Source organism: Monodon monoceros, unplaced genomic scaffold (genome assembly GCF_005190385.1).
Source record: "Monodon monoceros isolate NGI ecotype Baffin Bay Population unplaced genomic scaffold, NGI_Narwhal_1 Super_Scaffold_11, whole genome shotgun sequence".
In the NCBI taxonomy this organism is placed as follows: Eukaryota; Metazoa; Chordata; class Mammalia; order Artiodactyla; family Monodontidae; genus Monodon; species Monodon monoceros.
The window spans coordinates 65,376,175-65,400,162 of NW_021703767.1; the positions used below are offsets into that span (position 1 = coordinate 65,376,175).

Sequence of the window (23,988 nt, forward strand, 5' to 3'; positions counted from 1 at the left end):
CAGAGAATAAGATGTTTTCAAGACGTTACAGGATGTAAGAGACAAATATTACACATATTTTTCCCTGGGGATGCCATTTATTCATTCTCTCCTGGGATCCGATTTCACCTGAGAGCGCGCGCGAGACAGAGGGAGAGAGAGCTATATATGTGGATATGTGGATAGCTCGGCTCTAAACAAACGAGCAGGTGGTCAGCTACAGCCAGCCCGCACCGCACTGTGGTTAGCTGCGCGGTGGGTGCCCAGCTTCCCCGCGCCGCCTTCCCAGGGACACTTTGCGGCTGGCCGGGCTCGGGACCAGGATCCGGAGGCAGAGCTGAGCGCAGCAGTCTCACGGCGGGGCGGCCCTCCGCCCACGTGGTGCGGCTCCACGGCCATCTTTGTGCGGGGCTGCGCTTCCGCCCGCTCGCGCTGCAGCCTGGGCCCGGCAGTGGGAGGGCTGGCGATGGAGCGGTGGGTGCGCTCCCAGCTTCGGTTGTGGCTGCTGTTGCTACTCCTGTACCCGGTGCCGGGCTGCCAGAAGGAGTCAGGTGGGCTCCGGACAGGGCCGAGCCCACCGCTGGGGCTCGGAGTCTGGCCCGGTCCCGAGGCGCTCTCCCGCGCCCCTCGCTCCCCGTTGCGGCCGCCGCCACGCTCGTGCTGTGGCCGCTGCGGGGCAGAGCTGGGCAGGGGGCACGGGGGCACCTCGGAGCGGAGAGTGCGTTTAGGTGTCTGGCAGTGCTTCTCCTGCCCAGGACCCTGGAGAGTAACCCATCCTCCGGAATTGAGTGATAGAGGGGAGGGGAGGGCCATGCCCCTGTTTACCCACAGCGGGTATGGCCCACGCTCGGCTACCCCGCACTTCCCTAACACACTGGGGGATAATTCGTGTGTGTGTGTGTGTGTGTGTGTGTGTGTGTGTGTGTGTGTGCAGTGTTCTTAGTCCATTGCCAGAAGAGATGAAGGGAAGGTTAATAATGCCTGGGGATTTTAATCGATCCTCTTTGTGGAGCTCAGTTTGATTAGTAAAAGTTGAGAATCCGTGTCACCAGTTTATCCATAACCTTCTGAGTGTCAGGCATTAAGCGTGGAATTTTTCCCATTTCTTGGATACCTGGCAGCCCGAGTAAAGGGGCAGACTTGACCTGAGTGCAGGAGAACTGTAGAATGAATCCTTCCTGGAGGTTCATTTCCACCAGTGGGATGAGAAGAGGGTGTCTAAAAGTTTTGACCTTCTGTTGGTTCTGCCTGCTTGCTGCTAGTCAATAAGAGTGCTCAGGAGTATTTTGTTAAATTTGTTCCTTCACTTTTTGAAGGTTCAAAATGGAAAGTATTTATTGACCAAATTAACAGGGCTTTGGAGATTTATGAGCCATGTTCAAGTCAAAACTGCAGCTGCTACCATGGGTGAGTTCTTTTCTTTGACGTGTCTTTAAGAATTTAGATCTTGTCAGGAGGAAATTCCCTAAAATCCCGAAGAGACCTTGGTTGCAGTGGTCAGAGAGCCAAGCATGTTTTGAGAGCAGATAGGGTCCTTGCGGTGGTTTTCTTATATTTCTGGGGGATAAAAATACCCTGGGAGAGGAGAGGCCCAGGTGCCTGTTAACTCCTTGTGGGAATTAGTACATGTACTTGTCTGCTTTCTCCCCTGGACTGAAAGCTTCTTGAGGTCAAGACCTATGTCTTATATTCACTGTCATATTCCTGGTGCTGGCTCTCAGTAAGTACTCAATAAATACTGTTGAAGGAATGAACATATATTTAAATGAATCGAATCATAAGTTTCTTGTTGGTTATCTTTAATGTATGCAAATTAGGGCTGGAGTGTGTTATGGTAGAAAGATTACTTTGAAATCAGCCTTGGGTTCTAGTCCCAGATCCAAGTCCCAGATCCGAGACACTTCACTTCTCTAGATTTCAGATTCCTCATCAGCTAAATAACAGGGTCCTTTAACTCCTCGTTATGTTATTCTGTGATTCCTCAAAAAATTCACCTGATGTGTGTGATACTTACTGAAAACTTGCTATGTACTGAACTTTAAAAGGGATTCAAAATAGTGTAATTTCTGGTTACTCCTGTCAGTCATACATACCGCTAGAGTATGCAGGGTGGTAGGGGCCAAACAGACTAGAACATGGGACTCAAACAGTGTCAGGCTGTAAGGCATAGACCATACCTTCTGTGAGATTCAAAGAAGGGGAGGTCAGTGGGACTGCAGTGACTGGGAGGACGTGGGTGTGGCATGAGCAGTGAAGGAGGAATATACATCAGGCCAAGGAGGGGCAATCCAGATGGAGGGAGGTAGAAGAGATATTGACTTGCTTTTTCTTTTTTGTGGCTTTGTTGTTGTTGATATTTTAGATCGCCTAAGGTGCTTCCAGGAAAGAGGTTGCTCATTCCTGCCCTCTATTCTTTCCCAAAGCTTACGTGTTCTCTAATACTAAGCCTAGACCCACAGATAGGAAGTAGGTGGAATGGTATTATTCTCTTGGCCTGCCTTCCTTGATGATTCCCATTCTTTCCCAGTGTCATAGAAGAGGATCTGACCGCTTTCCGAGGAGGTATCTCCAGGAAGATGATGGCGGAGGTAGTCAGACGGAAGCTAGGGACCCACTATCAGATCATTAAGAACAGATTATACCGAGAAAATGACTGCATGTTCCCCTCAAGGTAAGAGCTATGAGGTACATATATCTTCTGATCTTATTGCATAAGGGCTTACTTGATACTACTCTTATAGAGAGTCCAATGAAAGGGACTTACAGGTAAACCCTTCCTCACATTTCAGAAGGACTACAAAATAGTGACAAACTCTTCTGCTTGCCTGGGAATTTTTCTTGCCAACCTCTCTTCTCCTATCTCCTATATCAAAGCCTGTCTCCTCTCTCTTTGTAAGGCTGAGACACATCACTGATTGTACTGGCTGTGACTCTGCCCTTTCTCCTTCCCCAGATATAGTAGCTGCAGGACACAGGCTGATGAGACCTAGCATGAGTGAGCTGGGCTGAAGGAGGAGGAGAAGCGTTGACTGACTGTCAGGGGCCAACTACTATTCTAGATACCAAGTATTCAAAGGAAGGTGGTGGAAAAGCAAGAGAAATAATGGGTGCTGCAGATTACGCAGGCTCCACTGGCCAGGACTTCAGGTGTGAGAGCTGAAGTTACATATCAGTGGGCTGAGAGCTGGCGGGGAGCAGGGAGGGTCACAGACTGAGCCTGGAAGTTGGCCTTAGGCAGCATTATGTACAACAAGTGATAAACCTTCCTCTTAGGAGTCTTTTTTTTTCCCCCCGGCCCTGCCACTCGGCTGACCAGGGATCAAACCCGGGGCCTCGGCAGTGAGAGCACAGAGTCCTAACCACTGGACCACCAGGGAATTCCCAGGAGTCTTTTAAAAAAACAAAACAAAACCTCTACTCTTTATAAAATTACAAAGTACAAAACCCAGAAGGCAGGATATTCCCTTACTAAGATCTTTTTTCTAAATGATGTTATATCATTACAAGTAAAATAAATAAGCAGTATTGTAAAAAACATGCATCCATTTGGTCATAAGGATTTATATTATTTGTTCGTAATAACAACTTTATTATGAATTAGTATACTTTCACTGTAATGTAAAATATGTAAAAACAAGAACAATAACAACAAAATAAAGATCATTTAATATCCCACACTCTGAGGTAATCACAATTTTGGTTATCAAGTGTCAGGGGCAAATAAGGTGGTAGTGGGGAAAATCACTGAGGTATTTTAAATAGACATTTGTTTCATTACTTGGAACAATAATAGAGACTTTAACTACAAATTATGAGCATAGAGGAATTTGTAATTTCTACAAATGAGAAAGAAAATATGAATATAGACATTGTTGGACTTTGAAAGCTTTTCCACTGTTTAATAGTTAGCTGAACAGTCTCCAGATCAAATTAAGTAGCGCTCTCAAAGTGTCTGAAAGGCACATGGCTCTTATTCCAGACCCCAGAGCCTTTTGGTCAGAATCATGAGCTCTTAGAAATATTAAGAGAGCACAGGACCTTTCACTGACAATGAAAGGTCCTAATGTGTTGAAAGTTCCCTATTCCAACTATTAATACATATACAACTAAGGAAAATAGAGTTAAACAAAAGAGAAATAAAACGAAATATTCAGAACCAGTGTCCTTAATGAAATGGACACAGTTGTGTAATATCTCAGACTCTCATCTGGCCAAAAGAAGTATCTTTCTAGGTCTAGATACGTTTACTTCACCCAGTTTGAGAAATATCTATGACATTTAAAGTATTCAGTTCTGAACAAAAGAAAATGTAAACTCAGCCTTTCAAGGATGAGCTGAGAGATTTTGCTGAGGAACTGGAGCACCATCTAATTAACACCGGAGGGAGTTCCCTGGTGGCCTAGTGGTTAGGATTCTGGGCTTTCACTGCCAGGGCCTGGGTTCAATTCCTGGTCGGGGAACTGAGATCCCGCCAGCCATGTGGCGTGGCAAAAAAACCCCACAAAAAACCAGAAATAAACAAAAAAAAATACGGGAGTCACATCATTTCAAAGGTAGAGAATAATAGTATTATTTAAATAATAGCTTTAGTGAAGTATGGTTGACATAAACTGCACATATTTAAAGTGTACAATTTGATAGGTATATATATAACCAAAATAACATATCTGTCACTACTAAAAGTTGCCTTGTGCCTCTTTGCAGTCCTCCTCTCCCCCTTTCCCCGCCATGCCTTCCTCCCACCCCCGTCCTCAAGCATCCACTGATCTGCTTTCTCTCATTATAGATTATTTCCTAGAGTTTTATATAAATAGAATTGTACCGTATGTGAGAGAGTGCTATTTTAAAAGCTGAATGGGAAAGAAAATAAATGTTTCAGCTGTTACGTGTAAATGTACTGCAGTAATACATTTTTTAAAAAACTTTTTAACGAGTAATTTTTTTCAGTATCAAAGGAGTGTTACATGGATAAACAACAAGGTCCTACTGTATAGCACAGGGAACTCTATTCAATATCCTGTGATGAACCATAATGGAAATGAATATAAAGTAAGAGTTTATATATGTGTGTAACTGAGTCACTTTGCTGCTGCACAGTAGAGATTGGCACAGCATTGTAAATCAACTATACTTCAGTAAAAAAATTAATATTGGGTCTTTGGATATATGAATAGGGTGTATCTTTCCATTTACTTACATCTTTAATTACTGTCTCCATTGTTTTGTAGATTTTAGTATGTAGGTCTTGAATGTCTCTTGTCAAAATAATCACAGGGTATTACATATTTTTGATGTTATTGTAAATAGTACTTTATTAATTTCATTTTCTATGTGGCCATTGTTAGTATATAAAATATGCTACATTTCTAAATTCATTTACTAGCTGTAATAGGTTTTGGCTAGATTACTTAAAAGTTTCTACATAGATGATCATGGATCTACAAATAAAGTCAGTTTAAAATTTTCTCTTCCTATTATATATCTTTAATATTCTTCTTGCTTTATTGCATCTGCTTGTATTTCCAGTAAAGTGTTCAAAAGAAAAGAAAAAAAAGGAGTGTTACATGCACATGGTAAAATATTTGGATAACTCAAAAGTATGTACAGTGAAAAGGAAGTTTCTCTACCACCGTACACCCCCCTCCACCAGACCACTAGTCCCTGAGTCCTTCTCTCAAGAGACAACTACAATTACCAGTTTCTTTTACAGCCTGCCAGAAATAATCTCTGCATATACAATTATCTAGATTCATCAACAAACTAGAACATGCTATATCTTCTGTTCTGCAACTTACTTTTCCTTTCCTTGTAACAGTAGATTTTGAAATTTTTCCATAGGAGTACATGGAGAACTCTTTCATAGCTGCATAAAAACCCATTGTATGGATTTCTTTATTGAGTCCTCTATCAATGGAAACTTAAATTTTTCCCCACCACTCCCCTTTAATTTTTTTTTTTTTTTTTTGGCTGTGTTGGGTCTTCATTGCTGTGCATGGGCTTCCTCTAGTTGGAGTGAGCGGGGGCTACTTTTCATTGCGGTGCATGGGCTTCTCACTGCGGTGGCTTCTCTTGTTGCAGAACACAGGCTCTAGGTGCGCAGGCTTCAGTAGTTGCAGCACACAGGCTCAGTGGTTGCGACACGCGGGCCCTAGAGCACGTGAGCTTCAGTAGTTGTGGTGCTTGGGCTTGGTAGTTGAGGTGCGCAGGCTCAGTAGTTGTGGCTTATGGGCTCTAGAGCGCAGGCTCAGTAGTCATGGTGCACGGGCTTAGTTACTCCACGGACATGTGGGATCTTCCCGGACCAGGGCTTGAACCGGTGTCCCCTGCATTGGCAGGTGGATTCTTAACTGCTGCACCACCAGGGAGGTCCTCCCCTTTCATTTTTGACTAATGTAAACAATGATGCAGTAAACATCCTTGAAATTAGACCTTTGAACACTCATGTAAATACATCTGCAGGCTAAACTCCTAAAAGTAAAATTAATTGGCCAATTAATGTGTTTTTAAAATCTTGATAAATAGAACCAAATATCCTCCAAAGAGGTTGTGCCTGTTTACACTTTCACCAGCCTTGTATCATGTGCTCAGAATAGACCTCACACTCTCACTATGTATTATCAGACTCTTTGATCTTTGACAATCTGATTGATGAAAACTGGCATCTAGCTTCACTAGATTTTTTCTTTTGTCATGGTGATACTTAATTTTTTTATTGAAATATACTTGACATATAACATTGTGTAAATTTAAGATGTACAACATGTTAATCTGATACATTTATTTTCATATGATTGCTATTGTAGTGATAATTAGCACCTCTATCACCTTACATAATTATTCTCTTTTATAGTAGTGGGAATGATTAAGTTCTAGTCTCTTAGCAAGTTTGGTAATTATAATACCATTTTGTTGTCTATACTCAGTACACTGTGTATTAGATCTCTAGGGCTTATTTACTGCTTATTGTAAGTTTGTACCCTTAAACAACGTCTGTCCTTTCCCCCTATTCCCCAGCCTCTGTTAAGCACTTTCTCTGTTTTTATAAGTTTGGCTTTGGGGGCATTTCCTTATAGTAGTACAGTTGACCATCTTTTCTTATGTTTATGAACTATTGATATTTTTTGTAGTTATCACCCTGTGTATAAATCAATATTTTAAATCAGTCATTTTCATGCTGCCAGAAAATTTTGGTTAGGCCTTGGAATGTTGCCCCTCAGTATAGTGCTGGTCAGGACCTCAAAGGATGGGGAAGAAAAGTTAGCTGTCAGTGTATACTCACTTTTTTTCCAGAAATCCTCTGAGAATTCCCAGGAAGTCTATTCTGAAAGCAATATTACAGTCTTTGTGATTATATACATGGCACTCTTTCTGGCTTGCAAAACTGATTTTAATAGTGTTCTGTATTCAGGTTGAAGGTAATGAAAGGTTTCCTATCCTTCCTCATAAACTATGAGACTTAGTTATGGTGGAAATAAAGATAATGTCTTTGTGAGATTCAAAGCCCAAGGGACACAATTAGAAAATCAGCTTTTCCAGTTCCTATCAAAATTTGTATCTTGCTTACTAATTAAACTATTCCATGTAGGAGAAATAAAGAAATGCTGGGAATGAAAAGAGGAGAGGAAATGGTGGGAGTAGCAATAACACTCCCTTCAAACTTAGGATGATCTAGTCGGAAAATTTTATTAAGTATTGTAAGCTGGAGCAGCTTAGCCAGAAAAGGTAACTGGCACCATATGGAAGAGTGGAGTAATCCTTTCAGGAGCATTGCTCTCAGGACACTTTGCAGGAAGCTGATTATCTGAACACTGGCTTGTCTTACTTTGAAAGTGTAAGCGGGACCCTGCCTTGTCCGAGAGCAGGCACTGCTCTGGTGAAGTTGTGGTATTTCTGGTTGACAGGTGTAGTGGTGTTGAACACTTTATTTTGGAAATTATTGGGCGCCTCCCTGACATGGAGATGGTGATCAATGTACGAGACTATCCTCAGGTTCCTAAATGGATGGAGCCTGCCATTCCAGTCTTCTCCTTCAGTAAGGTAAGTATAGGAAGAGCCATATGAGGGGATGGAGGGTGGTCCTCTAGCATATAAGCAGGAGATGACTGTGGCAGAGTCTGATGGGTGATGGTGAGGATGAGGCCTGAGGTCCAAAAGTGGGTCTGTGTCCCTGTTAGCTTCACAGTCATTGAACGATAAGACTGAGGAGATGGGGTTGAGGACCCGTAAGTGATGTGAGTAAGGTTGCTTGTGTTTATAGGGCTAAGGATGGAGGGTAGGGAATGAGAGAGGCCTGAGGAACCTCTAGGACATTGGAGGTGGGATTCAGAGATCCTACAGAGCATGGGAGAGAGTGGCCCAAGAAAACTCATGGGCTTGAAGTTAGGGAAAACCTGCATTCAAAGAAAAGATTTGTTGAGCTTGTACATTGTATGTATCAACCATAGTATTAGGAATCGTCTGTCCGGCCACTGTATCCCAGGGTCCCAGCCTGGCTAACAGTGAGACTGAAGGTGCTAGATAACTTCACACAGTTTGCACCCAAGCAATGCAGTGAGGGGATATGCCTGCGATACCCGAGAGGGATATGTGAGGGGGTGATCTTTGGGTCTAGTTATGGAGAGATAGGAGTACTAGGACACACTTGTGGGCTTGGAGAACTTGGGACAGTGAATATCTTAGTGCACAGGTTCTTGTAAATGGTGTATTAGCAGGAATGGGCCTTCATTCCCTAGAGACTAAATATGAAAGCATTTGGGGGCAGGGATGGGGGGAGGCTAGAAGAGAGTGGATGGGAGATTCTATGGGAGAAGAGTGGGTTTAAGAAAACCCTCTGAACTTTGAGAAAATAACTCCATTTCTGATTTGGTGTCTCCAAAGCAGAGGAACTTTTCATCCCCACTTTTTCTTTATCACAGTTTACTTTCTCTCTAGACTTGTTTATTTCCTGTGTTGCAAGTGGGCTGAGGCCACATTTGTGTTGCATTTCCCATGCTTTAGCCTCATTTCTCAAAAGTGCTTGGTCCCGTTATTTCTCATGAAGCCCTCTCAGAAGAACAGATAGAGGCTCCCATGTAAGTCAGTAAGGACTTTGTGTTTATTACTTATCTGTTTTTTCTGTGGATAATAAGTATGACCATCAGTATACTAACTTTCCTTTCATCTTTAATCCCCTCCCTTTTTTTTTCTGAACCAGTGACTCTTAGTTTGCAAGGGAGGGATTTTAGTCTGTCAGCTTTATAATAAATGTGCAGTTTCTTTTGAACAGCTGTTATGCCTGAGGTGCTTGATAAATCACGTACCATTTTTTTAATATTTGAAAGGCAAACAGCATATTGCATATGTAATTCCAATGGAAGAAACAGTAGAATTAGAGGCTTATCAGTGACCAGAATTTTAAGAGAGGTAGCCGTGTAAAGGGAACAAATGGTTTCAAACTTTTTTCAAAAGATGTGGGATAACACCCCTCCCCCCGCATTCTGCCCATCACTACTTTTGACCCTGATCAAAAAAGAAAAATAACCAAAAAATAACTCACAATTTATTGACCAACCAATGTGAGCTCAGCAGTGCCACAGTAATAGGTAATACTAACACTTACTGAGCATTTACTTTGTGTCAGACACTGTTCTAAGTTTTTTACATGTACTAACTCATTTAATATTCAAAACAAGCCTATTAGATAGATAATATTATTGATATTATTATTTATCCAGTTATAAAGGTAAGGAGACTGAAGCATAGAAAGATTAAGTAACTTGCCTAGAGTTGGAAAGAGGTGGAGTCAGATGATCTTTCTCAAGAGCCCACACTCTCAACCATTGCACTATGTTTCCTAATTCTTGCTCCTAAAAGACCTATCTAGGAAATAACTAAGAACTGGTAAGATAGTATACACTCCAAGTGTAATATCAATTAAAATATGAGACAGCTATGTGATCATTCAGAATTGGGTATATTATTTCCCTAAACTAAAAACTCCAACAGTATATGTCCTCTAGAAAAACAGAACTTTGGGGAACTGGAAAAGTTGACCTTTAGTGTGATTTCGTATTCTGGGATTCAGTCAGCCCACGAATTTTAACCCATGGTCATTTTTGCCTTTTAGCATCTAGAGTCTAGACTTTGAAGACTAGGGAAAATATATCTTTGACAATATAACACTGGGGCAAGGCCTTTTCCAGATCCCGTGGCATGAACGCAGTTTGCTGCTTCTTCTTCCGCTCTGAGACTGACTTAGAATAACCTCTCTGTTTCTGTTGAAGACATCAGAATACCATGATATCATGTATCCTGCTTGGACATTTTGGGAAGGAGGACCCGCTGTTTGGCCAATATATCCTACTGGTCTTGGACGGTGGGACCTCTTCAGAGAAGACCTGGTAAGGTAGGTCCTTTAGAGAGGTTTTATTTATCCCTCTTTGTGGGTCGTCTTGAAGTAAACAGTAAAGTATAAACAATTAATTTTGTTTAAAAGGACTAACTTTTTGTTTTTTAAGGACTAACTTTTAAGCTAAAAATGAAAGACAAAAAACTATAGCATAAGCAATTTTGTATGTGTATAAAAATATTTACATATCCCTAGAAAAAGAGCAAAAGAACCTACCCTAAAGTGTCAGCAATGCTTCTGTGGGACGGATTCTAGAAGCCTCTTCTTGAAAGTTTTCTGTACTGTTAAGTTTCTCTAAATAAGAGTGAGTTACTTTCATAAGTAGGAAAAAATGAATGACCATACTGTGGGGAAGGATAGAAAATTACTTGGAAGCACATAAATGTACTTGGTAATTAAGAGCTAAGTCCTTCAGGCAGGGATGGTGTGGGTATAAATGTCCCATAGATATCTCAAGTGCAAGCTTATTCCAAATACTCTCTAATTCACGATTGAAACCTGCCTTGGCCTGTTGACTGTATCCCGCCATTATTTCAGAATTTAGATTGTCCAGGTCATCAAGCTGTACGTACTTCTTACCTAGCTACATTTTACATGAATCATTCCAACAACATTGGTACCTAATGAGAAAACTTCTAAAAACACACCTTTCTAGGTATTCTCTCAGATGTAGGGAAAGCAGTAGTTTAATTCAACTTCATTTCCACAGATATCTATCACCTGTACTATGTGTGGCTGGAGATTTAAATGAGATGAAGAGAAAGTCCCTTCTCTGGAGAAGCATATAAGGCCGCGGTCCTCAGTGGCAGCTAGAGCCACTGGGTAAAGAAACAAGTTTATTATTCAGTAGGTATAATTAGGAAGTTATTTTTTAAGATAACTTGGTCTCATACTTCATAGAACTGGACCTGGAAATTGTTCTTGTCCAACTGTTTATTTCAGGGATGAGGGAATTCAGGCTCAGAGAGGTTAAGTGACTTGGTCAAGAAACCAATTTAGGCCTGAAGTCTAGGTTTCCAAGTGCATTATTCTCTCCACTTGACTACTTAATATTTCCTGTGTTCTCCAGACATTGAGACCATCATTTCTTACTTAGCATTTCATTTTGAACATAATTTTGAGAGAGGGAAAAATAAAAATGTCTTAAACCTTTTTTTCTCCAAGTTATTCCTGACTTTAGTTTTCTAATCCTTTTTTTGTTTTTTCAGGTTCTTGCAAATACCCTTTTCACACTCTTCTTTTTGTAGCTCTTTTCCCACCTGCTGTACATCTATTTTGTTTTTAAAATCATTTTAAAAACAATTTTTTTCTGAATATGAAACCTTTACATGCTCATAAAAATTTATAAGTGTGTCCAACTTAGGCAACTTTTTCCCCGCTTATTGGTGTCTTAGAAATCTTTCCATGTCGGTACATATGAAATGACCTCATTATTTTAAACAGTTGCATGGTATTCCATCAGATAATAATTTATTGTGTCCTTTGATGGACATGTAGGCTGCATGTGTAATATATGCATAATTTCTTGTTTTCTGGACTATTTGAGAATATGTTGCATACCTTATGACCCTGTACCCCTTAATACTTTCGTGCATATTTCCTAAGAGCAAGAGTGTTCTCTTTTATAACCACATTGCAATTGTCAATTAGAGGAAACAATATTAATTTAATACTTAGTTGTCCCAATAATGTCCCATAAGGCATATTCCCCCTCCAGTACAGGAGCCAATCCAGCATCATGTGTTGTATTTAGTCCTCATGTCTCTTTAATCTTTAATCTGCAGTAGCTCTTCAGTCTGTCTTTCTCTTCCGTGACTCTGACATTTTGAAGAATACAGGCCACTGAACATTTTTGATACAATGACACTGAACATTTTTAATAGAATGCTCTTCAGGTTGGTTTTGTCTATTTCCTCATGATTAGATTCAGTTTATGCACTGCTGGCTCAGATACTTACATAAATGATTTTGTGTGTATCCACCTCTCGTTAGAGATGTTAATTTTGATCACCTGGTCAAGGTGTTATATCAGGTTCCTCTACTGTGTAGTTACCGCCCTTGTAAACTAATAAGCAATTTTTAGGGAGATAGCATATGTTTTAAAATCTAATCTTAAGTGAATTTGTTTTTCTTTTGATACCTTCCCCTTTTATTCTTCAGTTGAATCTATTCATGATTATAGAATTGCAATTTTATTTTTCAGAGCCCTCCGTTCAGAATCTCTAGCCCCATGATTTCATTTCTCACCTTTAAACTTTAGTAATCTACTTGCTTATCTACACTGATGTCTGCCTGGCATTTTCCTATTTTTATAAACTTTTGGGAGTTTGTTCCCATTGACTTACTTTTCACTCTGTGGAAGAATTCAGTGTCCCTGTGCATTTAAAGAATTCACTCTATGGTCAGCGGAGAGGTGGGGTTATAAAAGAGGGCTGGGGCAGCACCAAGCTGTGGTGGCCACTGTTAGTGCTTGCCGGGAGACAAATGTCCTAACATGGGTCATTTGAGGGGTGGGTAGGTGGGTAGGAAGAATGAGGGAGAGAGAAAACAGAGATGATACTTGGTTCAAGTCTGTGTCTGCGGCTTTCCCCAGGGACCAAGGAAGTTTATACTCAAAATTTCAGTATAAATTGATGCATTTTTTGTTGGGTAGTTTGGCAGTATATATGAAAATGTAAAATGTTTATATCCTTTGACCCAGCAATTTTACTTCAAGAATTTATCCTAAGAAGATAATTAGACAAGCATGCAAAGATGTGTGTACAAGGATATTCACTTCAGTGTTGTTTCTTAAAGAAAAAAGTTTAAAACTACCTGAAAGCCCACCAGTAAGGAATGAAGTGAATTGCGACATGGTTATAAAATGGAATACTGTGCATGAATGGAAAGTAAAGGTAGCATAGGACTTAAAAACAGGGACTCTGGATTCAAACCCTGGCTCTTATTAGCTGTGTGACTCTAGACAAATTGCTTAACCTCTCAAGGGCCTCAACTATAAAGTAGGGTTAATGAAACCTACCTTGTAAGGTCATGAGAATGAGTTTATATTTATATAGCACTTAGAACACTGCCTGGAACATGGTAAGTGCTATACAGGTGTTGGCTCTTATTATTATCTATAATATGTCCTAATAAGAATGTTAGCTAGCAACATGCATGGTATGATCTCTGTTATATAGAGCAAGGTTTTTCAATCTCGTTACTCTTGATGTTTGGGGCTCGATCATTCTTTGTTGTAGGGGGCTGTCCTGTGCCTTGTGGGTTGTTTAGCAGTATCCCTGGCCTTTGCTCACTAATGCCAGTAGCAATCCCCTAGTAGTGAAAATCAAAAAATATCTTTATATACGGCCAAATGTCCCCTTGGGTAGAGGGGCAAAATCACCCCCAACTGAGAACCACTGATGTGGAGAGATGATTGGAAGGAAATTCTTCACTGAAACGTTAAATTGTTAAAAATAGTTATCTGTAGGTGGGGAGATTCCAGATGATTTTTTTTTACTATTAGAATTTTATATAATGAGTATATACTATTTTTTTCATTAAAAATAAAAAAACAAAAAAACCAATTGCTATAGTGTTTATATTTTGGTGGGAGGGAATATGAGACAGAGAAATAGTTGGACTGGAGAATCGGATAATGATGATCCAGCAAAGAAAGGACTAGAAGATAAGCCAGGAAAATAAGAGCAGTGGTCTCACCTGAGAGAAAATGGGACACTATCTGAACCTGAAAAGTATCTCTACCTGAAAAGCTTATGTTCTAAATCTCTCCATTACAGCAAGTAGCTCACCAATCCCTCATTAACTCCAGTTCAGTCCAACCCCCTCCTTTTTCAGAGGAAGACTCTACACAAACTTCTGTGAAGGGTTCCTACAAAGTAAGTTAAGAATGATGCATCTGTGGACTAGCAGTTTCAGCAAGGAAGGCTGGCTGTGGTAATGGGTACTGAGACCTGAGTTTCAGGGACTTTGTCTTTATGGAGCACTAAGTACAGTTCTGTGGACTAGCAGTTTCAGCAAGGAAGGCTGGCTGTGGTAATGGGTACTGAGACCTGAGTTTCAGGGACTTCATCTTTATGGAGCACTAAGTACAGTTCTGGGGATACCAGGTACTTTGGAAAATCAGACTAAATCTGATGATAACTCCTGTGCATCTAAAACATGAAGTCAGGAAGTGATTTGTTTCCTTGCCCTTAATTCAGTTTCTGATATTTTCTGCAGTTGTCTTTGCCTGTTAATTTTATCAATAGACTATAATTAAAGTGGGGAAGAAATCCTCATTGTACTGAATTAAATAGCCCTAAACATGTCACTTAGTTTTGGGAACTTTTCTTTCAATGTTGTTAACTTATTTACCAGGCCGTAGATTTGTAGATATTGCTTGCCAGCATCTCCATAGGAATGAAGTAATAACAAAAGGGAACATAATGTTATTTAGAGCTTTTTCTTTGCAGTAGCCTGGATCAGACTGATTTCAGAATGTAAAGATCTCAGCTAATCTTCAGAAATGGTTCAAAGTCATCCTTATATAGTTAAGGAAGAAACATAGAAACTAATGAAATCTATTTTTAGGTCAGCAGCACAGTGGCCATGGAAAAAGAAAAATTCCACAGCATATTTCCGAGGATCAAGGTGATTATACTTTCTGACATTTTACAAAAGTATTTTTCCAGTTAATGTGCAAAATATAAGTAATTTTGAGGGTGTGAGGAACCCTAGTTTAAAGAGAAAGCTAAGATAACTAAGAAATAAACATAGAATCACAGAATTTTAGACTAGAGAAGAACTCAAATGATTTGCCCAAATCACTCTAAGTTGAACTGAAATTCCAAGAAGTAAAGTTCATCTGTCCAGTCATTCAACAGATATTTACAAAGTGCCACGAGTGTGATGGGCTTTGACTATGTATAATGCTGAACAGAACAATGAGGTGTCCTCTTGCCTGAGAGATTACAGTTTCCTAGGAGTAGCTTATGATCGTGCCCACAGTCCCTCTGCCACTTAATGGCAGAGTGGGAACCATCACCAGCTCTTCTGACTGCCTTTTTCATCAGACCATGTGGCTGCCAAATAGTGGTGGAAGCGCAGACTGAGACTGGTGAAAATGGAGAGGGAAGCAGGGAAGGAAGAGAGGAAGAGGGAAAGAGAAAAGGTTGGGGAAGGACCCTGTCCATGTTGTTCAGCTCCGTATCCCTGGTGCTAAGAGCAGTACCCACCACATAGATGCAGAATGAGTACCTGTTAGACAGATGAATACAGAAGAGAATGTTTAGGGAGAGAGTTTTGTAGTTTTCTCAGAGCATCCTTGTCCGAGGTCACGGCCTCTCTTCACTCGCAGTGGACTTCAGCCCAACAGCAACTGCTTATGCTTCCTTACCAACCTCTCTGGCTCTCAGATCTTCAGATCAGATTCTTAACTTGGGATCCATGTGTGGACTTCAGGAGTTTTAGGGATTCCTTGAAATTATATGGGGATATGTGCATTTTTCTAGAGAGGGGGTCCACAGTTCTCATCGGATTCTCAGGGGGTCCATGACCCCTCAAATGTCAAGACCATCTGCTACTATGACCATAAGTAGGACTTTTTCTACATGCAGTTTTCAGGTGTTTGAGCCTTTCAGTTTTCTTTTTAATTTAAATATTATACTGGATTTTACAAAGCACACCCCACAAAGGTCACGTAGCTATTTTGGTGAGTGGTGATTACCTAGTCACACAGCTATGAGTACCAGTGATTAGAGGTTACATGAATCTTCTAAAAGGGAAATAACTCCCTGGGATATGGCTATAGTGCCCAGATCAACATAATCCTAAAGACTAGAATGCAAGCAAAGAAGGGCCAAATACTCCCCTTCCCTGAAGGGTAAAGTGGAGAACAGCCCAGGACCTCCTAGTTGCTGTAGGATCTAGTATCCCCCTCCTCTTCTATTAAAGTAACCAATGAATTGTCCATCAGTGTGTACAGTCTTTTTCATTGGGTCCGATTACTGCTTCCCTTTCAGAGATTGAGAACAGTATTATGGTGTAGGACACATAGTTTTATGTCATGTGTTTCTTTTATAGGACAAGTCCAGAACGAGATCCTCTCATTCTTCTATCTCGGAAAAGTCCAAAACTTGTTGATGCAGAATACACCAAAAACCAGGCCTGGAAATCTATGAAAGTAATCACCAATCATCTGACTAGAACTACAGCAGTGAACACTCTCACTCAAAGAACGTTGCCACCTGGGTAGAATTTGAGATTAGGTTTCCTCTCAGTGTTGGGATGAATATAGAGAAAGGTCCATGGACTAAAATTAGCATATATGTAAATTATTCTTTTTCAAACTCACATTGCTTTTCTGGCCCATATTATGACTTGTATTTTATACAATTTTGAAGGTTTAAACAGAGGTCACAAACTTTTTGTGTAAAGGACCAGATGGTAAATGTTTTAGGCTTTGCAGATTCTAGAGTCTGGGTTGTGGTTACTCAGCTCTGCCACTGCAGTGTGAAATCAGCCGTAGACAATATGTAAACGAATGAGCATGGCTGTGTTCCGGTGAAACTTTATTTATGGCACTGAAATTTGAATTTCATGTAATTTTCCTGTGTCATAAAATATTCTCTTTTGGATTTTTTTCCAGCCATTTGCAAGGTAAAAATAATCTTAGTTTATGTGTTGTGTACAAAAATAAGCAGTGGGCTGGATCTGGCCTGTGGTCTGTATGTTTGCCAACCCCTGGTTTAAACCAGTGGTTCTCAACCCTGACTATACAATCCAACTAGAGAACTTAAAAATGAATAGAGTGAATCAGAGTCTTTGGAAATGACATATAAGCATCTTCATTTGTTTAAAACTCCCCAAGTGACTCTAAGGTGAAAGCAATGACTGGCTTCTTTGGTTTGAAGTCCATCTCTATCCTCTTAACTCTTTCTTGCCTTATTCAAAGAACCTTAAGCCCTAAATGTCCTCATCTGAAATTTCCATATACCATATGAGGATGATATGAGAAAAATGTTTAAACTTCTTGTCAGAAAAACTAAGTAAAAACTAAGAAATACTAAGTAAAGCTGCATGTATTTATTATGTGACTGCTTAATTCAAACAGGAGCAAATGCAGTATAAGAAACTTTGTTAAAAAATAAAAATATGAAAAATGTATCCATTCAGCCCAGCATCTACTATGGGAGGCTGCAAAAGCAAACAAGACTTGTTCCCCTCATCGAGTTTACCCTCTGCTAATGTGGCTGGAATACAGATGGGGGTCTCAAACTCCGATACCCCCAGGGGCTGCACTAGTGAGCAGGAGAGAGTGCTGAAGGTCCGGTCATTGCTGCCCAGGGGAATAGGAGCTCTCTTTGCCAAATCTTCCTTTTTTTTCCCCAAGAAAAGTTGGAAATCTGCGTTTTTGTAAGAAACACCCTACCACCTATAAATGTTGGCAGTGGTTAGAATATTTATTTTTAAATACTTTGTGAGTTCAACAAAATTTGTGTGTGGGCTACACCTCTAAGCCCACCAGCCACCATTTGTAACCTCCTGTGCAGTATGATTTACACAGAGTGAAATGTGCTGCAGGCCATGACCTCTGAGTTCAGGGGATTCACATGGTTCCAAGGGAGCTTAAACTCTAAAATCAGACAGAACCAGGTTGAAACCCGAGCTCTTCTACTTAGGGCCATGCGACCCTGAGCAAGTCTCCCAACTTCTCAAAGCCTTGGCTGCTTCATCTATAAAGTGGGATAATCATGCCTCCTGAGTCTGTTTATTATAAGACTTAAATGAGGTCATGTTGATGAAATGTTTAGCAATGCTTACTGCACAGTGGTCTTCAATAAATGCTCCTACTCCTAGTGTTAATAACTTCCTTTTCACCGAAAGGATACCTTGGGAAAGCCAGCTGCTAAGGATGTCCATCTTGTGGATCACTGCAAATACAAGTAAGACTTACAGAACTCCTGACTCTCCTAGTTTCCCTATTGCTTTTGGAATAGCTTTACTTTGGGTGAGAGTTTTAATACTAGGGTCCAGGTGGGGTTTGTGAAAGTCACATGAATTTACTTAGCTATTATTTTCTCAGAGTCTGCTGTGCACAAGGCTCTGAACTAGGTTCTGTGGGAACTGTGGAGACATGAAATGTGGTCCCTGCTTCCAAAGAGCTTGCGTGCTTGTAATCAAAGGGATGGGGTTCCTTCTCTCCACACCCCGCCCAGCCAAGAGCTGAAGTTAGATCAAGTATTTATTAGGTTATTAAAAACAGTTTACGGTCCAACATGAATAAAGCATATGTAACTATTATATTTAAATGCCAGGACTAAGGATTATATGCACATGTAAAACCAGGTCAGGAGGAGGGCAGTGGGGGGATTCAGAGAGATGAATGCTGATTTTCCTGCACAGTGGGAACTATAGGGTAGAAGCAGCTCCGGTTGGAGACAGGGGAAAATGCATGGGAAATGCTGAAAAGAAAATGTTCTTTTCTAAGTTAGCTTTTTTCCAAGGAGCATTTCTTTGAAGATTGATTAGGTATGCCTGGTTGTCTTCTCCAGATTTCATAAGAGGGAATAGGGAACAGGGCACGCCTTTGACCAGGTAGGGTACCCTATGGGAAAAACAAGGCTTTGGGAGGCCATGATGAGTTCAAGACTTTAGGCCTAGAAAAACTTGTAGCAAAGGGTGAGGTGTTGTTTCCATCTGAGCCTTGTATGCGCTGTACCCAGCACCCAGCTGCTGGCCCTATCAGTCTCTCCCTGGAGAAAGTATCCCTTTTTTCCCCTCACCCTGATATTCCCAGGAACAACCTCTAACCCCTGGAACAACAAGGAGTTTATAGAAACTTCACAGGCACATGCTGATGTGTCCTTGAAGACTGAAAATGGAAAAGGAAAGGAGAGGGGGTAATAAAAGGAAAGAAGGGTAAGAGGGAGTAAGAAAAAAAGGTCATATTTGTGGAAGTAGGCATATAGTTTCAAGTATATTTTGCTCTTTCTTTTCCAGGTATCTGTTTAATTTTCGGGGTGTAGCTGCAAGTTTCCGGTTAAAACACCTCTTTCTGTGTGGTTCACTTGTTTTCCATGTCGGTGACGAGTGGCTGGAATTCTTCTATCCACAGCTGAAGCCGTGGGTTCACTATATCCCAGTCAAAACAGATCTCTCCAATGTTCAGTAAGCAGCTCTCCCCCAAGCAGAGTTTCCGATGACTCCCGCAATCTGCCTCTAAGTCCCCAGCCATTTAAGACATTTACTCCTGATGACTTTTTCCATTGAAAGCTTTTTATTTTTCATATTTGGTCCTCAAAATAGTATTGCATTATTATCCAACTAGGCTGAGTGGGATTTAATTTTTAAAAGTTCTCTAATGCTGATTTAAAATGTAACATTCAGACAGTATGCAGTGAAAAAGCTCTAATCTCTCAAAGACTAGAGATATGGGTATTCAGTTGTGTTATATTGTCAAAAGGACTTTCAGATACAGCATGAAAATTGACCTCAGTGAAACTGAGGCAAGTTTCCTCTCATGGAGGGAGGGGCTAGGATGAGGAATGGAGAAGGGCCAGAAATGTAAGCTCAGCGCCCTCTTCTGGGGGCCAGAGCAAGAAACAGGAGGGAAATTTTTTTCTTTACTATTGATTTTTGATGGGTATCGTTGAACATTTCTCTATTTTTCCAAATATGTTCCGGAACTACAACATTGTCTTCCGCCTGTGTGTGAGATATTTGTTGCTGCTGTTGTTGTTGTTATTTTGTTCCTGTGAGGACCTGATATCTTTGCTTTAAAAAAGAAATAATTCACCATCCACATATCTAGAGATTAACTATGGACCTCACTCTATGATCTCTCTGACTTAGTACTAATGAGCTTGGTCTGTATTTCAGAGCCTAATAATTCTCTCCATTTTAGGGAGCTGTTGCAGTTTGTAAAAGCAAATGATGATGTAGCTCAAGAAATTGCTGAAAGGTAAGTTCTGTTCATTTTTCTTTTTCCACTTTATCATCCCCATTTTGCCTGAGCTAATGTCATAAGAATGCTGTTACCATGGTGATACCTGAATTTCAGCCTCATTATACAGAGATGATCAGAATCAAAGCTGTCTTGGGGGAAAACACACATTCACATATGTCCCAAGCCCATACTTTGTAGAGTTAGACTGAAATCTTTGAAGTCATTCAAGTACTGTTTCTGAGGATTGGCTGTTTACATATTTGTTTTTAAGAAAAAAAAAATCATGTCTATTTCCAAATGCGTGTGTGGATATGATGGCTATAGAGTTGGTTCTGAAGATCAGAGTTAATTTATATGAAGTACTCTGAACAGTGCTTGGCACAGGTAAAAACGCTCAAGTGTAAGCTACTAGTATTATTCAATGGTGTGCTTTATTCTTGTTAATCTTGTCTCTAGGGGAAGCCAGTTTATTCTGAACCACTTGCAGATGGATGACATCACCTGTTACTGGGAGAACCTGTTGACTGAATACTCTAAATTCCTGTCCTATAATGTAACAAGAAGGAAAGGCTATGATCAGATTATTCCCAAAATTTTGAAAACTGAACTCTAGTAGTCATCGTTGAGCCATAGTCCTCTCTATGGCAGATCTCAGACATCCTGTGGTGAGAAGCTCACTGTGAGTGTGACACCTATACCTTGGATACTGTTACCAAGCCAAATATCTGGTTTTCCTTATCATGCTGCACCAAGAGCAACTTTCGAGAAAGATCCAAAATATGTTTAATATAGATATGAAGCAGCTCAACACTTTGGCTGAATAAGGACCAGAAATCATGAGATGTGGGTTTTGAACCCGATTCTGCCTTTCATTTTCTTAGGACCAATCACAGCTTGTGCCTCAGATCATCCACATGTGTATGTCCCTCACTTTGGAACTGACTGTGCCCATGGGATGATGCCCTTTGTCTCATTGTTTGGAGTAGAAAGTCAATCCTTTGGAACTAGTACAACTCATCACCGCAGTTCTGCAGTTATTCTACACTTGATTTCTGTCGCTATATTTTAATGTAGAAAGCCCTTTAGGGTTTGTGAAAAATACTTGGAGATTATTTCCTAAAAGGTCTAAGGAAGCAGTAGTGTGCCATGCCATGATGTAGGAGCTCTCTTTTGTAAAAGCCTAAACTCTTTGGTACTCAGGAGATTTCTATAAAGCCATGTAGAAGGGGGCCAATTGCATGAGCAATTTTTGCAATTGGATTTCAAGTTCCCTTTTTGTACCTTCACACCCTTCTTTATGTTCTCTTTCAAAAAGAAGACATAAAAACCTCTTAATTTAGGAGATGGTCCTTACTTTTTAGAGGAACTGTGCATAAAACAGCATCTCTTCCTCATTCTTCACACGCCCTTAATATTTTTCCTCCTTGAGTTGGCGGTAGTCCATGCTTGCAGGGATCTCAAGGAGTCTTCATGTGTGAAATGGTGTTAAGTTGGGAGTTTAGAGCATTCAACCTTAGCACTTACTTATATAGGAGATGTTTGTTTTAGTGCACATCCATGTTGGAGTGCTTCCTTTTCCCTTTTTGAAAAAGACATTTGGATAGTAGTTTAATCTCAGGCTGTTCTCCCTAACATAGTTGAAAATGAAGAAAAAATTTTAGATTAAAACCCATATAGTCTGTCCCTGGTGGCACAGTGGTTAAGAATCCGCCTGCCAATGCAGGGGACACGGGTTCAAGCCCTGGTCCAGGAAGATCCCACATGCTGCAGAGTAACTAAGCCCGTGCGCCAAAACTGCTGAGCCCGCGCTCTAGGGCCTGTGAGCTACAACTACTGAGCCCGTGTGCCACAGCTACTGAAGCCCACGCACCTAGAGCCTGTGCTCCGCAACAAGAGAAGCCACCCCAATGAGAAGCCCACGCACCACAACGAAGAGTAGCCTCTGCTCGCCACAATAGAGGAAGCCCGTGCGCAGCAATGAAGACCCAGCGCAACCAAAAATAAATCAATAAAATAAATTTATAAAACAAAAACAAACAAACAAAAAAACCCATATAGTCTGATGACACAGAACCAGCCTTGTCCCTTAGGCCCAAACTTTCCACAGAGAAATCAACTGTTTGCCATTGCCTTTTTTTTTTTTTTGCGGTATGCGGGCCTCTCACTGTTGTGGCCTCTCCCGTTGCAGAGTACGCCTCTGGACGCGCAGGCTCAGCGGCCATGGCTCACGGGCCCAGCCGCTCTGCGGCATGTGGGATCTTCCTGGACCGGGGCATGAACCCGTGTCTCCTGCATCGGCAGGCGGATTCTCAACCACTGCGCCACCAGGGAAGCCCTGCCTTTGCCTTTTAAGAACTGTTTGGTATTAACTGGTTTCAAAATTAGTAAATGTGAGATTCAGTTATATAAAATCAGAGACTTTATTCCACTTGTGAAACAGGTGTTGGGCCTTTTAAACTCCCTTTCACAAAATTGTAAGCCTATGGACCTTCTTAGAGGACCTGCTGGTAAGATCATTGCATAGAATAAGGCAGGTGTTAAAAGTTGGATTTTTTTGAGTATTAAAAACTCATGGGAGGGGCTTCCCTGGTGGCGCAGTGGTTGGGAGTGCGCCTGCCGATGCAGGGGACGTGGGTTCGTGCCCCGGTCCGGGAAGATCCCAAGTGCCGCGGAGCGGCTGGGCCCATGAGCCATGGCCGCTGAGCCTGCGCGTCCGGAGCCTATGCTCCGCAACGGGAGAGGTCACAGCAGTGAGAGGCCCGCGTACTGCAAAAAAAATAATAATAATAACTCTTGGGGACTGTGTTCTTAGGTGCTATAAGTCTGGCATTAAGCAGTCCAGATTTCTGAGTTGTACTGTGGTTTTGCCTAATCAATAGGAGGCCCTGGTAGATACTATCATTCTGTTTTAATTTTCTTCTCACTAAACTAGGAGCAAAATTTTCAGTTCTTTGGATTAGGAGCTGAAGGTGCATTTCCCTGGGAGTGTTTCCTACTTTGCTTCAAGATCCAGCTCAAGCATCATCTTTCAGAATCCTTGTTTTCATTCCTCTAGGCAGTTAGAGGCTTTCATAATACTTTGCTCATGCCTGTATTATATGATATCACATTCCACTGTAGTTATTTGACTGTTTCTTCTACTGTTCTGTGAACTTCTTCATGGGTGAGAATCATGTTTTACTTACCCTGATTTCTCCATTATCCAGCACAGTGCCTCACACAGAAGGATGCACAGAAGAATGTTGGAAGGATGGATGGATGGATGGATGGATGGATGGATGGATGGATGGATGGGGACAGCAGGCTTAACTAAATCCTATTTACAGACTGCCCAGACGTTGACTTCAAGGGGGACTGGACAAGACTGTAAGAATTGGATCAATGTAAATTCTCACCTGCCTTTTGAAGAGTTAATAAGAACATCTTTGTATTTAAGTACAGCAAATGTTATTCAGATTTTACAGTTATTTGTTTACCTCTGCATAGATGGTATGAAGATGGTGTGTAATGACATGTAAAATGTATGGTTTTGAAAATAATTTTTATCTCCATAACTTTTGAAGTTGTTGTTGTTAATACTATCTGGGTCTCAAACTTACCATTTCTTCCTCAGAGAGCTAGAAGCCACACTTTTCTTCAAGGAAAGAAAATAATTGAATTTATTTGAGTGAAGTGGGATACTTGGATAACACAA

General features: G+C 40.9%; 1 protein-coding gene across 4 annotated transcripts; it reads left to right on the forward strand.

The window, feature by feature from the left end:
- Positions 1–377: 377 nt before the first annotated feature.
- Positions 378–23,840, forward strand: POGLUT1 (protein O-glucosyltransferase 1). Of its 4 annotated transcripts, XR_003792398.1 has the most exons (12): positions 378–530; positions 1,296–1,386; positions 2,507–2,650; positions 7,881–8,016; positions 10,242–10,363; positions 14,939–14,998; positions 16,430–16,529; positions 18,233–18,291; positions 19,349–19,516; positions 20,253–20,309; positions 20,751–20,973; positions 23,501–23,840. XR_003792398.1 is itself a non-coding variant. In XM_029214949.1 (11 exons), exons 1-11 carry the CDS (start codon positions 446–448, stop codon positions 20,905–20,907), a joined length of 1,179 nt encoding a protein of 392 aa, XP_029070782.1. In that variant the 5' UTR covers positions 378–445; the 3' UTR covers positions 20,908–21,608. The 4 variants fall into 4 exon arrangements, 3 of the variants coding, with proteins under 3 accessions (XP_029070782.1, XP_029070783.1, XP_029070784.1); XM_029214949.1 differs by lacking the exon at positions 23,501–23,840 and having other exon boundaries at positions 20,751–21,608; XM_029214950.1 differs by lacking the exons at positions 1,296–1,386; positions 23,501–23,840 and having other exon boundaries at positions 423–453; positions 20,751–22,072.
- The last annotated feature ends 148 nt before the right edge of the window (positions 23,841–23,988 follow it).